Source organism: Equus quagga, chromosome 4 (assembly GCF_021613505.1).
Source record: "Equus quagga isolate Etosha38 chromosome 4, UCLA_HA_Equagga_1.0, whole genome shotgun sequence".
NCBI classification, from domain to species: Eukaryota; Metazoa; Chordata; class Mammalia; order Perissodactyla; family Equidae; genus Equus; species Equus quagga.
In genome coordinates, this window is record NC_060270.1 from 115,050,362 (window position 1) to 115,066,464 (window position 16,103).

Consider the following 16,103-nt stretch of genomic DNA (forward strand, 5'->3'; position numbering starts at 1 on the left):
CTTCGTTCACTCCGTGGGCCCAGAAACAATGACAACCCAGCCACATCAGGTATGCCTAGCAGCCGGATCTTGGTTTCTATCATTCTCCACTAAAAGAAACCAGCGTTCCTTGCAAAATGGTTCAGTCCGTGGGCTGGGCAGGGAAAATACAAAATGAGCCTGGAAAATTTCCTAGTGTGGGAAAATAAGGAAATGCTCAAAAAATGATAGGGGCATTTTGAAAAAATACCGGAATTAACTTGAAAGATATACCAATGCCAAATCTGTGGGAATTTGAGCAACAAAATAAATAATGATAGTTTTTGTTGATAATCAATAGAATAAAATAAACATCTATGAATCCATACTGATATAAAGAAATAATTGAATAAATAAAAGGGGAGAAGGCATAGCTCTTCCCTGCGGTAGAATTCTAATTAACAAATGTAGAAGGGATGATGAAAATAGAAAATCACCATTGGTAAACACCAAAGTAATAATTGTTGCAGGTAAGAACCATCAATGGGTACTAAAATTAGTGGACAAAATTATGATCAGAAACAGGATTTTGCACAGTCTCAAAGTATCTCCCACAATGTACTTATTAGTTACAAGAAAAAAATGGTAACTGTACAGTGGAGAAGCCTCACAGATGCTACCTTAACCAGGTGATCAAATTTAACATGAGCAGTAACAAGATCTACTGATATGTACCCTGATGTGATGGACTAAAAAGGGCACATCACTTCTGTGGTACTCTCGCCAAAAACACATAACCTCAATTTATTATGGAAATATCAGAGACACCCAAACTGAGAAACATTCTACAAAATCACTGACCAGTATTTTTCAAAAGTGTCAAAGTCATGGAAGACAAAGAAAAAGAAAAACTGAGAAACTGTCACATATTGGAGAGACATGACAAGTAAATGCGATGTGGGAGCCTGGACCAGAAAAAGGAAGTTAGTGGGAAAACTGGAGAAATTAGCATAGGGTCTGTAGATTAGCTAACTGTATCATATCAATATAAATTTCTTGTTTTCTGTAATTGTACTATATTTTACATTTATAAATACACATACATTTTACAAATATAAATACAGAATCTTTGAAAATACAGTTTTGTATTTATACAAAATACAAAATTATATTTTACTATTAGATGTTAACATTAGAGAAAACTGACTGAATGGTATATATATATATATATATATATGGGAACTCTGCAATTTTTGCCACTTTTCCGTAAGTCTAAAATTATTTGAAACAAAGGTTAAAAACAATTAGATAAATAGGATACAACTTCATCTATTAGGAGTACACACTTTAATATTTAAGAACTAAAATTTTAAAAAATTACTGGCAAGGCTATGATATTAATTTTAAATTTAGGTCTGCTATAGGGCGTTTTAATCCAACTTACACTTTCTTTAACACGCTTTCTTACTACGACATGATCTGGCGGGGCTGGTAAGCTCAAAGTCTTTTCCAGTATGCCATTCTTTCTCTGAAAGCTTATGTCTTGCTGTAAACATACACTTCAAAGTGATAATGGGCATTAAAGAAAAGTTGAAAGATATATTTTTAGTTTATTTACCTAAGAAAAATATACAGGCTGCTTATATGACCTTTAAATTGTTGTTAGATACTAAAGTAAATTTATTATTATTCCTTTTAGAATTTATTCTCTTGGGTATCATCTTTGTTCACGCTGTCTTCATCTCATTTTAAGATACTGAGATTCTTTATGTTTCCTATTGCTGTTCATGTATGTGCACAACCACCCTGATATAGATACGTGTATGGGCAGGTTCTCTTTCCTCAGGTTCAGGGAAGTTTAGCTACAAATCCTCTGGATGAGGGAGTCCTGTGTGGGGAAATTGAATTCTCTTCTCCCTTGTTTAGCTGGTGAAAGGCCTTCTTATTTTATTTTATTTCTCTTTAGGAAGATTAGCCCTGAGGTAACTGCTGCCAATCCTCCTCTTTTTGCTGAGGAAAACTGGCCCTGAGCTAACATCTGTGCCCATCTTCCTCTACTTTATACGTTGGGCGCCTGCCACAGTGTGACTTGACAAGCTGTGCCATGTCAGCACCCGGGATCCGAACTGGTGAACCCTGGGCCGCTGAAGCAGAACATGCAAACTTAAGCGCTGCGCCACTGGGCCGGCTCCATGAAAGGGCTTCTTAGTTGAGTTGTTAATACTTCAGCCTTAGATTGCAGTTTAGATGCAACTAAGGTGCTTTGAGGGCTCCACATACAATATCTTTACTTCCTGAACTGGAGTAGTTGCCTGACGACACTGCTAGTATTATAGATACAACTTTAAACAAAGCAGAGGCAGATGGTCTTTGTGATTTTTATCCTTGGAATTAGGTTCTCTACGGACAGTAAAATCCAGACAAAACTAAATAGAAGATCCAGATAAAATTCATGTGGGCTCGTGTGGATGACTGGGTTCAACAGTGAAGAGGGGAATGGTCACTCACTTACAAAACACTCTCCAGAGAAGATGGGAACCATCGCTGTGATTGTTACTGCTGTCCAATATCAGTTGTTTCTACTCCTTTTGAGTTCCTGTGTTTTATTTCTGGGGTACTGTTAAAAAAAAAAGGAAGCTGGCAAGATACCAAATATTTCACACTGAAATTTGAACTGAGCAAGAGCTTAAAATAGTTGCTTTTAATTTTGAAGAGTTATATAGTGAGATGTTTTCATTTTATCTAGAAAGGAAAAAATAATGAATGGCCATGAACAGAAGTGTGTTATTCCTCAGAAACTGTGGGTTCAAACACGTGCCAAAGTAAGATTGTTCCTTACCCCTTTGAACACCAAGATATTTGATGAGTATTAGGTTACTGAAGGTGTTCTTCACACCAGTATGAGTAGGTTTTTTTTTTTTTTTCCCTGCTGAGGAAGATTTGCCCTGAGCTAACATCTGTGCCAATCTTCCTCTATTTTTTACATGGGTCTCTGCCACAGCATGGCTGCTGATGAGTGGTGTAGGTCTGCACCCTGGAACCGAACCCAGGCCGCTGAATTGGAATGCACTGAACTTAACCACTAGGCCATGGAGCTGGCCCCAGCAGTTATTTTTCACATATCTAAATTTCAGAAAGGCATTTGGTATCCTGGCAAGGGTATTTTGCTTACACTGAGAGTTGTGGGTAGCTATGGCAACACAGCAACTTAAAACACATCTTAGGTAACTTTGCCTATGACTTTAAATGGGCTTAGACACTCTCATTACACTGTGTTGAAGTGGCTTGTTTGCTTGTCCATCTACATTATGATCAACTGGATCATAATTCAGAGCAGACACTGAATTTTGTTCACCATAGTATCTCCAAGATCTAGCTAAGGGCTTACTACTGCAAAATGGGGTCCAATAATTATCTGATGAATGAATGAATGAGTGAATAAATCTCATGCTCTAATATAGATTCTAATTTGAAAAGAAGGTATAAGAAAATAGTGGTGACTGTGTCGCATGGCATAACTTGCTAGATGCTGGTTTTACATCAGAGGTGACCTAGTTCTTAATCATGGGACCCTTTATCTCAAAGTGGCTCCAAGTGCTCAGGAGTCCTTTCAAATTTCTGCTGTCTTAGGCAGATCTCTTTACCAGTTGTTTGTGACATGCATGTTGTAGACACTCTTGCTTCAGGCTCCTTAATCACCATTGTCAACTCTTCAGCTTTTTTTAAGGGTGATGAGGTAAAATATGACAACTCAGATAAAGTTTAAAACCAATGCCAAATCATCATCAAAAGCAAGAGTGTCTACAGCTAGTCTACAAAGTTTGCCAGTTTCTCCCTGTTCAACACGTCACTCAATGTTCAACGATAGGAGTCACACAATGAGATGTGTCTTGCCCACCTGTATACAGTCTTAAACAAGGACACACAATCAAACAATACCATACGTCGGGTGTTGTTCTGTCTGCACATGTTCTTCTCTCATTATCACCGTGGGAGTGAATCTCTGTCAAGGAACACGAAGCTGGTTTAAGAAAGGTTCTCAGCAGTATCACTGAGGATAAAGAGACTTATATTGGGTCTGGATGCAGACAGGTCAGAGCACTTGCCATACTAGTCAGCTTTAAAGAAGTACTACCTAGTGTGATGCACACACTTTTTTTTCTAAATGGTAAAAATGGCATAAAAACATTACATAAAGTTTAGGGGACAGGAAAAAGAAAAAAATCAAAATCTCACCCCTTTGATACAACAACTTTATGACATTTGAGAAATTCCACCCAGGTTTTTTTCATAGACATGTTTTCACATAGTTGTATTCACAATAAAATACATTTTGCATTCTGCTGTTTTTCCTTAACATTGCATCATTCACGTTTTCCATTTTATTCTATTCACACATATTATTTATAGCTTCAGGAAGTGTGTGCCTTGTTAGCCAGCTCTAGAAGGGTAATGTATGCACCGAAGGATGAGACAGTTGTGTGTAGGTTTTTTGTTTTGTTTTGAAAACCTGTTTAAGTTTACGGCTATAGTGATTTAGGGCTGAGTTAGCCTAAGAAATATAACAGTAAATATGATATAATATATAAATATAATAAATATATAAATCATATGTATATTTAATAAATAAACAACTCACGCAATATAATAATTCTGTTGAAGGCATCCTCAGCTCTTCCTTTCAGTTAACACAATCATCTGAATTTCTGTTCTCCTCCTCCCACCCCAGGGGTTGCAGTTAAGACATCATTACATTTTATTACCTCCTCTATGAAAGTGAAAAATATTAAAGAGCTTAGATAACTTTTCCAGTTTTAAAACAAGTGGTAGCCACCGTATAGCACTCTTGATTCTTAATGGCTAATCTTCCTCAAAAAAAAAAAAAGTAAAAAATATCTTTGTAAACCCCATATATTAGATTGCTTGTAGTTGTCCACAGTTCCATTGTTATTAAAGTTGTAAAAACTGTTAACAGACGGACAGAAAAGCTCTGGGGCACAACGTGGTACCTTAGTGTTTTTAACTCTATTCACTCTATTTGGATTGACTGAATTAACTATAATTAATTCTGTTGATGAGGATGTGGGGGAACTAACTTGATAAAAAGGCCTAGATTTATTATATCATTGTCAAATAAATAGTATAATTTTGAAGGGATTGTAGCCAAAAATTTTCTCTTGCAGCCATTTTTTAAAAAAGAAAATAATTTACATTTAAATATTAACATTCTATCAGAGAAAAAATGAAAGGTAGATAAAATGCCTTAGTATTTTAATCTTAATAATGTATGTATCCATCATGATAGCTGTATATTTTCTACTTAATATAGTAACATGAAATCTAGATTAGAGACATGAAAATATTCTTATGACAGAACAGTTTTACAAGAAAAGTGATTTTATTAGGGCAAACAATAAGGCTGCTCATGTCAGGCATTAGAATTTTATTTTAAATAATTGTGTGATTATCCTTTTAGTAACATATGGATTCCCTAGCACTTTTGTTTTATAACCTCATTCTTAAAAACTCCAGTGGCTTGTTTTCTTGTATTTTCCTTAATTGTGGTGATCTTAAACAGATCTGCAGTTTTAAATCTGCCAGTTGTTCTAATACAGATGCATAAATATATTTTCTCCAGTTGGCTATTTATTACAAAGACAGCTTGTATGTGGGCACCGTCAGGACATCTGCATTTTATTGGATTTAATTTTCAGTAATAAAGACCTCCCACAATATAGATTCTTTCCAGCCTGAATTAGCCTGTGTGGGAAGCAAAGGAACCATCAGTCAGGCAGAAAAAATAAATCCATATGGCGCTGATGACTCTGTTTCCCCAGCTACAATGGAGAAAGAGTTGAGTACAGACAGTGCCCCCAGCAGGTCTCTGTTTCCTTTCCAAATCTTGCTGGAACGGGGCTGGCGTCAGTCCCAACCCAGTACCTGTGAGCCAGCCCAGTTCACCCATGTACCATGTATCAACCATAGACTTAACTAAGATTTTGAGGGCACATTCTCCTTTCGCTCAAATCCTGCTCCATTTCTTCTGCACGCAGGCCCGGTTCCTGGCTCCTACCACTCTCTTGCACTTTGGGGCTCACCTCTGCCCTTTGGATGTGTTGGGCTTTGGTTTTCCCAGTCCAATCCACAGTACTCTCTAGGGACTTTGGTTCAGGTTTCCACACAGGCTCTATGATACGGCGAAATCTTAAAAAACCCCATATGTGTCAAAAAGTAGTCAAAACATTTTATCTTCAGCTTTTTAAAGGTGATAAATCAAACTCGGTAATAGAACTTAAATAGGGGATGGATCTTCTTCACTTTTACAAGTCATACACAACTCTCCACTGTGCAGAGAACAGACAGGAACTGAAAGCTTTTCTTTGGATTGACACTAAAACACCTGGAACAGTTAATTTCTCTTGGTCAGTATCACCCATGGGATGAGGAGGAGGAAACTGGGTTTAGCATACCCTTTACTATCAGCGTTACCTCCCTCAGCACAAACAAGAAAAACCTGTTATCTCTGCCTGTCAATTCTGAATCTCAGCCAGCAAGAAGATGCTGCTTCTTAAACCACTGTGTTTACGTACATGTAAGCTTTTGGGTAAATTTAAATTCAGTTAAACAAGTTTCCGAGTTGCAAGAGGTGATGCAAATATTGACTTATCCTTAAAACAATTATTATCTAGTGTAGTAGGTAGAATTATGTCCCCTGCAAAAGATATGTTCAAGTTTCTAACCCCTGGTACCTTGAATGTGACCTTATTTGGAAATAGAGTTTTTGCAGAAGAAATCAAGTTAAGATGAAGCCATACTTGATTAGGGTGGGCTCTAAAGCAATGACTGGTGGCCTTATCAGAAGAGGTAAATTTACATACAGACACAAAGGGAGAATGCCATGTGATGAGGAAGGCGGAGATCCGAAGGATATGTCTATAAGCCAAGGAAGGCCAAAGATTGCTGGCAACCCCCGGAAGTCGCAAAGCAGTGAGGAAGGCGAGGAAGGAGTCTTCCCTAGAACCTTGAGAGAAAGCATGGCCCTGGGACACACTGACTTTAGAATTCTAGCCTCCAGAACTGTAAGAGGATAAATTCCTCTTGTTTTAAGCCGCTTAGTTTGTTGTAATCTGTTAGGAAACTAATACACTGGTTAAGGAGGCAGAAATAGGAACAACAAATTGTTAACAGAGTTTTAGAGTTAGGGAAGCATACAGAAAGGAGACATAGCTTTCTAAATGTCATGGACGGTAATTCTTAGGACGCCACGTTCCTTTTGCAAAAACAGTAAGCTATCTGACTTTTTGATTTACTGTGTGATTTAAAATGAGTCACTTCACCTCTCTGAGTCTGTTTCTCATCACTGAAAGCGGGTTTTGACCCACCAAACGACCTCTGAAATCTGTTTCACTCACTTGTAACATTTTATGCCTCCAAATATGTAACATACTCCAATTTTTTTTGAATTGTGTATGTATAATTGTAGTATTATGTTAAGTGGTAAAACATCACTTATGGGATTTAGTTTCTCCTCTTCCTGCCCACTCTCACCCTGGAAAGGGGAGCTGTGTGTAAAACTACAGTACAGTCGGCCGACGGTATCCGCGGGTTTCACATCTGCGGATTCAACCAACCACGTATTATAGACATACTACGTGGCTGGTTGAATCCGCGGATGCAGGACCGCGGATACGGAGGACCGATTAAGGGACTTGAGCATACGCATATCCTGGCATCCGTGGCGGTGGGTGGTGGGGGGGCGTTTTGGAACATTGCCCCAGGGATACCGAGGGAAAACTGTATCTTATTCGCCAAGATAAGGTTCATTTCGGGTGTAGAGAGTTGAAGGGCAAACCATCTCTCAGTTTACACGCTGCTCAAGCCTCCTCTCTGGCAAGCATGTTTGAATAAAGGAATAATCAAACACTAATGTCTGTCTATGGACTAATCCACCTAGCAGTATAATGGAACAGAGGAAATTAACGTGGATTTGACTCTGGGCCTGAGCGGACTCCCTCAGTTGGCAATTCAAACTCTCTAAGCCTGTTTCCTTATCCGTAAAATGGCGATAATATCATCTTATTGGGTTGTTGAGAAGATGAAATGAAATAGAATGCTGTGTATGTTTTTTAAAATGGTATCTAGTGTGCTCTTAAAAATGTTACTTGTTAACAAAATTCTCCCATGCAGAGAAGATACTAAAAACCTCCGGGGTCCCCCCCCCCCCCCCCCCCCGCTCCCCAGGCTGGAGTGGGAGTCGCTGGGAACCAGGCACCCGCAAACCCTCCGCCAGCCCCGCAGCGGCCGTGAGCTAGGACCGGCGGGCCCCGCGCGCCCGGGGCGGGGGGCGGAGGGCGGAGGGCAGAGGGCGGAGGCGGGGCCGGCGGAAGCGCACGCGCGCCGCTGTCAGCTGCGCCGGAAGTTCCCGGTGGGGCCTGGCAGTAACCTTGGGGTTTTCGCCGCCGCCGGCGGCAGGGTGGGCTTTGCGAGCCAGACCTCAGCCGGGGCCGAGCCGGTTAGCTGCCAGGAGCCGCCGGGGTTGCGGAGGAGGACGCCTAGGGCCTCAGGGAGCAGGCGCCGCGGGCGCGGGCCCGCCCAGCCGACATGTCCCTGGTGGCGGAAGCCTTCGTCTCCCAGATCGCAGGTAGCGCGCGTGGCTGCGGACCGCGGACGGGACGGGAGTCGGGGGCCGGCGCGGGGAGCTGCGTGGGGTTAGGGCTGCAGCTTTCCCCCACCCTTGCGGCATTAGATGCTGAGCCCAGAGCTAGCGGTGGAGGCGAGCGCGGGGTACCAGCTTCAACTCACGGATGAGAAAACTGAGGGGGAGACACTTGGTCGAAGTCACCCCGCAGAGGCCGGAGTCTCGTCTGCTTTTCCTGGGCGGTGCTTTGTCCAGCTCCCCATTCGGTCGGGAGGGGCTGGGCTGCTTGGAGGAGGCCGGGGGTTGGGATTCAGGTGGGGGGGGGGGGGGGGGGGGGCGTGGCCACAGGGGCCGGGCATCCCGAGGCTTCAGGGTAAGAGTAGGGGCAGCCTCGGTCGTGGGACTTGAAGTTTAAAGTGATTGTCACTGAGTCGCCCTTGTTAGCTGTTGTCATTGAGGGGCCACTGAAGTTCTTGATTCCTCTGCAGGCGACACAATACTGCCATTTGCTAGATCTCTAGAATTCATTGAAACATCTTTAAATCTAAGTATACTTTTTAGAAATACCTTTGATTTGATGGGCAGAACATGACTGATGTAAATAGATTTATATATTTTCTGCTATTGAGATTCTTATTTACTGCAGTAAAAGAAATTAAATATTGTTGAGAAAGTGAGGAGACTAGACATAGGTATTGTAGTGTAGGTTGATGGGTAATAGTTAATCTTTAAATGGAATCAATCAACTTCCCAGCAGTATTTTCAGTATTAGTACGATCAAGAGACAGTCACTAGGATAAATAGGTACATTTGAAATAAGGTAGTATTTTGGAAATGGAAAGTACTGAAGGTGTTATAAAATTTGCCAAAATGTTTTTCATTGTGTTGCATTTGTGTGAACATACATTTCTTTTTTCCTGTTTTAGTTAAAAATACCTTGTTTTCTAGGAGAGAGGGAAGCTACCCCTAGATCACCAGCTTTGTAAAAGCAGGGAGCATACTTGCTTTGTGCCCCATTGTATCCTGAGCACATGTCAGTTGGTGCTCAATAAATATTTGTGACCCGAATCAATGAATAATCTTGAGATTTCACACAATGATTATTTCTGTATCTACTGTTTATGGTAAAAAAGTTAGATTATTGATTTAACTTAGATAGCTATGTTAAAAAAGTCAGCATTTCACAGTGCATGCTTTTATTGGTATACTGTATGCATGTGTCCCAATGTACGATTTCTTTTAAAGAAAAAATGATGAATGTCTTTTAATCAACTTTTAATAAGTTTGGAATTTTGCTTCAGTTAGTGAAATTTAAGAATTTCTAGGAATTTGGGGCTGGCCCCGTGGCTGAGTGGTTAAGTTCGCGTGCTCCGCTGCAGGCAACCCAGTGTTTCGTTGGTTCGAATCCTGGGCACGGACATGGCACTGCTCATCAAGCCATGCTGAGGCAGCGTCCCACATGCCACAACTAGAAGGACCCACAACGAAGAATATGCAACTATGTACTGGGGGGCTTTGGGGAGAAAAAGGAAAAAAATTTTTAAAAAAGGAATTTTATTTGCCATCTTAGTTATTTGTAATGATCTGTTACTCTAAGAGGAGGCATTTAAAGATGGATAATTCAATAAATGGTGTTGGGACAACTCATAAGTCATAACACCACAAGAATAAATTCCACATTAATTAAAGATCTAAATGTAAAGTAAGAACGAAAACCAAATTGTAATAAAATAATTTGGAGAAAATAGAGGAGATTATTTTAATAATTTTGGGTAGCAGAGGAGGCCTAAGCAAGACACGGAATCCAGAATCTGTGGGAGAAAAAAGTGGCAGAGTTGGTTGCAGAAAAATTTAAAAAGCTTTGTATCATAACACACATAAGTTTCTACAAATTAATGAGAAAAAGACAACCCAACAGAATCTTAGGTAAAGGATAGGAACAGGTAATTCACAAAAGGAGAAATGCAAATAGACAATGAACATAGGAGAAGATGCTCCCTGTCACTAACAGTAGATAACAACTTTTCCACCTAGTCAGATGGGCAAAAGTGAATGTGATCATTTCCAGTACTGACAAGGGCATGGGGAAAAGTTACCCTCAAACTATTGGTGAGTCTGTAAATCATTACTACTTTTATATATTTACAATAAATGTAGCAGTATTTATTAAGATGCCATCCTTTGACTCATAAATTTTTTCTTCAGGGATTTATCTGATAGAAATGTAAGGAATAGTATTTAAAGAAATATACGGCAGTATTAATTAGCATTATTTGTAATAGCAAAAAACTAGAAATATCCTAAATATATATCAAATTATGGTTTGCTCACGTTGTTACAGATATTAAAAATGAAGAGGGACAGCTGTCAAATATGTTGACCTGAAAACTGATTATCTTAAGTAAAAACAAGTTATAGAATAATATATATATTGTATGAACCCTCTGTTGTTAAATAAATAAACCTTATGAAAATATGTGTATGTTTATGTAAGCAAAGAAAAACAGAAGAATATTCAACTAATTTTAACTAGGAATTTCAGAGTAGTAAGGATAGAGCATTGATAGAGGGTGCAGGAACTACATTTCTGAATTGCTTGAATTGTTATAGTGAGAATATTTTGCTTTTGTAATTTAAATGATTGTAATTTTAAAAATTTAAAAGATTATATTTTGGCCAGCAGTGAAAATAGGGTGGCTAAAATAATAGTTTATATGAAACCCTATGTTTGACTTGTAAGTGACTTACAAGTGTGACTCAAATCCAACAACTGTTGAGAGTATTCTATTTCTGGCAGTAATCTGGTTTTTTGGAAGCGGTCAACCTTAAGATATTAGAGAGAGATATCTACATATATTAGAGATTATAATAGTCTTATTATAACTTAATAAATAATTGTGGATCTGTTCTTTTTTTTGGTTGAGGTCTCTCATTTATAGTATATTTAACATTTTGCTTATTATTCTTCCTTTTAGTGGCCATGAGCCAACACACTGTTGATGTTTATTTTGGAAACCTTTAAAGGCCTCTTACATCTCTCTGTGATATGCATGAAGTGCCCTCCTTGAGAGCCTTTTTTATAGGGACATCTTTCTGGAAGCCTTCTCTGAACTCCCCAGTTTAAGAGGACCACTTCTGTCTCTTTACTACCAGTGTATCCCCCACCAGGTTCTCTCAGTTTTCACTCCTCACTGTGGCTCAGTGGCTTATTCTCTCCATCTGCACTGCTGTTACCTTAGTTCAGGGCTGGATTTCTTGCTTGGATGACTGTAGTAGTCCCTGAATTGGTTTCCTTGCTTCTAGTCTGGCCTCCTTCCAATGCAGTCTCCACACTTGCGAGCCTCAGTGAGTTTTTGTTTGTGTTGTTTTTATTTTCCTAAAATGCAGATGTGACGACTCTTGTTTTAACACCTTTGTTAGTTCCCATTGTCAGTAGGTGGAGTGAGGCATGTAAGACCTGTGGTAAGTTAGTCCTAGTCTGTCTGTCCAGCCCTTTCTCTTGTCACTCCTCTCCTTGAACTCTCACCTTTATAAACTATTTGTAGCGTCCATCTTTGGCACATGTTGCCCTCTGCCTGAAATGTCCGCTTTACTGGGATAACTTGTGTTTGTCCTTTGAGACTCTGGGCACATTTTAACCTGTAAGTCTACATGACATCTTCCTTATCAATGAGAAAGGTTTATTGGGTTTTTTCCCCTTTTTTCTGATAATAATGATGATACATGGCCATTTTAGAAAGTGAAAACAATCCAAAAGAATATAAAGAATAAAGTAAAAATCACCTAAAATCGTAACACCCAGATTAAGACTTCAAATTCCCATCCTCATCATTAAAACTTTAGTGAGCAAAGCTATCTTGTTCTCTCTCCCTAAGTGAAAAAAATGACATAGGTGATATAAAATATGCATACTTTTTTGGTAACTTGGTTTATCATGTAACATATTGAGATCTCTTTCCATGTCTATGAATGGAATCATGTATCATCATTTTTAAATGGTTGCATAGTATCTCCCTGTATTGAAGAAATTGTAATTTACTGATCTAGTCTTGTTCTGATGTATATTTAGGGTGTTAGTCAGTTCAACCAGAGAAGCAGAAGTGGTAGGCTCTCGATCTTGATCTATATCTGAGCGCACGCAGACACACACACACACACACACACACACACTCACACTCCCTCTCTCTCTCTCTCTCTCTCTCTCACACTGAGACACACACACAAGGAATTGGCTTATCCTGTTGTTGTAGGGTTTGGCCAACCAAGTACCAAGTCTCCAAGGCAGACAGCCAGAAAGGGGAGATCCAGGAGGAAGAGGGAGCACTTCTGTCCTGTGGCAGGTGCTACTTGCAGTATCAGATCTCAGGGAGGACATACGCCCTCTGTTAAAGGGTTCCCAACTGATTAAATCAGGCTCACGCAGGATAGTCTCCCCTTTTGATTAATGTAAAGTCAACTGATTAGGGATTTTAATTATATCAGCAAAATCCCTTCACACTTCCCTAGATTAGTGTTTGAATAACTGGGAGAAAGTATTTGTATGCTACCAAATGGCTGTTGCCTCCCTTTGTCTTCCCAGCGCCTGCTACAGAATGTCCCTTGTAGCTCACCTGAATCAGAAACATAGCAGAAAGGGAATTCTGGCAAATATAGTTCTGTCTAGCCAAGTTGATGCATCCTAAAGCTATCACAAGTATATACGATTCTTCTCTGACGTAAACAGTGCTTTTGTAGACATATTTGTGTATCTACTGAGTAGTTTCTTTGGATAAATTTCTTAAAGTGGAAGAGGATTTTTGAATTGTTCTTTTAACTCAGTAATATGGACAGGAATGGTAAATTATGATTTTGGATTAATAGCTTGGATCTCTAGATGATGATGTGCTAGATTTAGAACTTTAAAAGGAGGATAAAAATAGTCCTGGATATTGAATCGTTTTCAGAATCTTTTATAACAGCCTTTGTGTTTTAAATTTTCACTTGCTGGTTTTTTTTTTTTTTCCATGGCAAGATTTTCCAATACGTTACTTGAGTTTCTGTTGAAAATTTTTTTTTTTTTTACAGACATTGGTTATGAATATACCCTAGGGTAGGATTGAGTAGCCCTATTTGGGTTCTCTGACCATATTTGGAGCAGTCACTGTAGCCATAAGGATGGAGTACTGTGATGGACAGGTCTAACTCCTTAGCCCGTCCCTGTAGCAGGAGTGGCTCCAGGCTTTGGGGCTCTACAGTGCCACCAGACACACACAAAAGGAGAGAGGTGCTGAGCACTAAAGAGCAGAATTCTCCCGCAGTGTTGATCACTTTCTTCACCTTGCGTTCACAATTCCTGTGGACTTTGGGCTGAGAGTCCCACCTGGGTTCTTAATCAGCTACTTACTAAATGTGTGACCTTGAGCAAAGTACTCGTCTTTTTAAGTCTCAGGTTTCCTGTTTGCCAAATAATGAAGATAGTTATAGATTATTTAAAGATGATGAGAAAAGATATAAAATGCTTAGCATTGTGTCTGGCACATCATAATCACTCAGTAAGCATTCATTAATATTTCTAGCTGTTTACTATCAGTTTTTCTCTTCTACTGGGTTTTACCTCTGACTTCCTTTGTGATTATACAAGTTTGGTAAAGTTTCCAAAAGTTATTTATAAATAGAATACATAATTTATTTCAGTAATATAAAACATCTACAAAGTTATTATAATTATTAAAATTACTCCTATAACAAATTATTCTAAGATGTTTGTTTCAAGATTATACATTTGCTAAACTCTAAGCCATGTTTATCTTCATTAGGAAATTGAATTTTTGGTGTAGGTCATAGGTACATATACTCTGAGCCTTTTTCAGTGGAGGCCTGTTTATTAGACATTATCAAGAAGTTTTAGCCTTAAAAATTTAGGTGATAATTACCTAGTTACTGATAATAAGAGTGAGTGTCCATTTTTGAGCCACTGTGCTAGATGATTTATATACATAATTGCTAATATTAACAATTTGATCGTGTGAGATAGGTGTTATTCTTATTTTATAGATGAGGAAATTGAAGCTCCGTAAGGTGATAGAGTGTAAAGGTTAGGAACAAGGTCGTTGGAGTAAGATAGAGAACTGAGTGTTAAGCTCAGCTCTGCCTCTTGTTTTGTGATCTTGGGCAGACCTTTCTAGGCCACAGTTTCCTTATTTGTAAAAGGGCGATCATATATTTTATGATATATATCAAGCACCTAGTTTAGGGTGGTACATAATAAATATTTCGTATATGGTCGTTTCTGTTATCATTCTTATTGCCTAAGAGCCTTTGAGGATGTTACCTTTGTTATGTTATTCCATTACCATTTTAGACAGCAGAAAATGTCCAAAGTGCCTTTATTTTTATTAACTCCTATACCATCTTTTGTGAATGATCTTATTACTTCACCAGTGCCTTGCTATATTTTAAGCATATTGGTTAATTTCATCATACTATAATTATTAATCTTTTGAAATCAGGACAATTATCTGTTCTGTTCTTTATTTAGAAGCTCAGTAAACTATATAAAGGATGAAAAAAGAAGACTTGTAATATTTCATTTATCTCATTGTGGGCATGTGGGTGCTTAATTATTTAAGTTTATTAATAACTTCATTCTAGCAGTAAGCATTAATTTATAGTATGATCTGTGAAAGTAGTTTTATGGGTTCCATGGAACCCGTAATATGTAAGCATCTTAAAAGTAAGTATAATCAAAACAGACATGTTTAAAAAATTTTATTTTTATATCAGTAATAAAGTGTTTTCTATTCTATCCTTCCACATGAGTACTGGGAAATCTGGACTTTCAAAGCATTTCAGAAGGATTTTAGAAGCTCAGAGAAGTGGAAAACAAGTTAAAAGTTCTTTCTAAGACAAAAGTGATACTATTGCTCGCAAGGTATATTGAGAATGAAGACAATGATAGGGTTCTTATATCTGCTTGTCCTCATATCTAATGATAATTGCAACAGATAATTGAAAAAATACAATGCATCCGATTCTTTTGTTTTTGAAAATAAAAATATTTTGTTACGTATATATATACTCAGTATTCTGAGGATTCTCTGGTATTGAGGAGGCACTGAGGAATTATTGAAAAGTTGTTGAACGGGCCATTACATTTCAGAGAATCTTCTTCTCTTCCTGTTAGTCATATGAATGGTGCTTATCACCTTGTGAAGTTGATAGTGAAGAGGCAGATCGAGAAGCACAACTAAGATAAAACGGGTTATACTTCAGATTAGAGGCAAAGTACAGTTTATTGACAGCAGTGTGGCCTGTTGTATCTTGTCACATTTGAATTCATGAATAGGTTGGAAACCAAATTCTGAGAGGCAATGTTTTGTTGCCTTTTAGGAAACTTTGATATGGTGTTAAGATCACTTGAAAGGCTTGTTTCTGATCTTGTTGAAATAGTCCATAGTTAAGCATAATGTGAGTGTTAGTTTTCTTGTATGCTTTATTAACATTCTGTACTCTGAAATTACATGATTTT

The 16,103-nt window shown here is 38.6% G+C and overlaps 1 protein-coding gene across 1 annotated transcript in view; it reads left to right on the forward strand.

Annotated features, from left to right (window-relative positions):
• Positions 1 to 8,346: 8,346 nt before the first annotated feature.
• Positions 8,347 to 16,103, forward strand: part of MTX2 (metaxin 2) — a 58,922-nt gene continuing 51,165 nt past the window's right edge. The window contains exon 1 of the mRNA XM_046659414.1: positions 8,347 to 8,599. Within this exon, the coding sequence (XP_046515370.1) occupies positions 8,560 to 8,599 (40 nt within the window). The 5' untranslated portion in view covers positions 8,347 to 8,559. The remainder of the gene's footprint in view (positions 8,600 to 16,103) is intronic.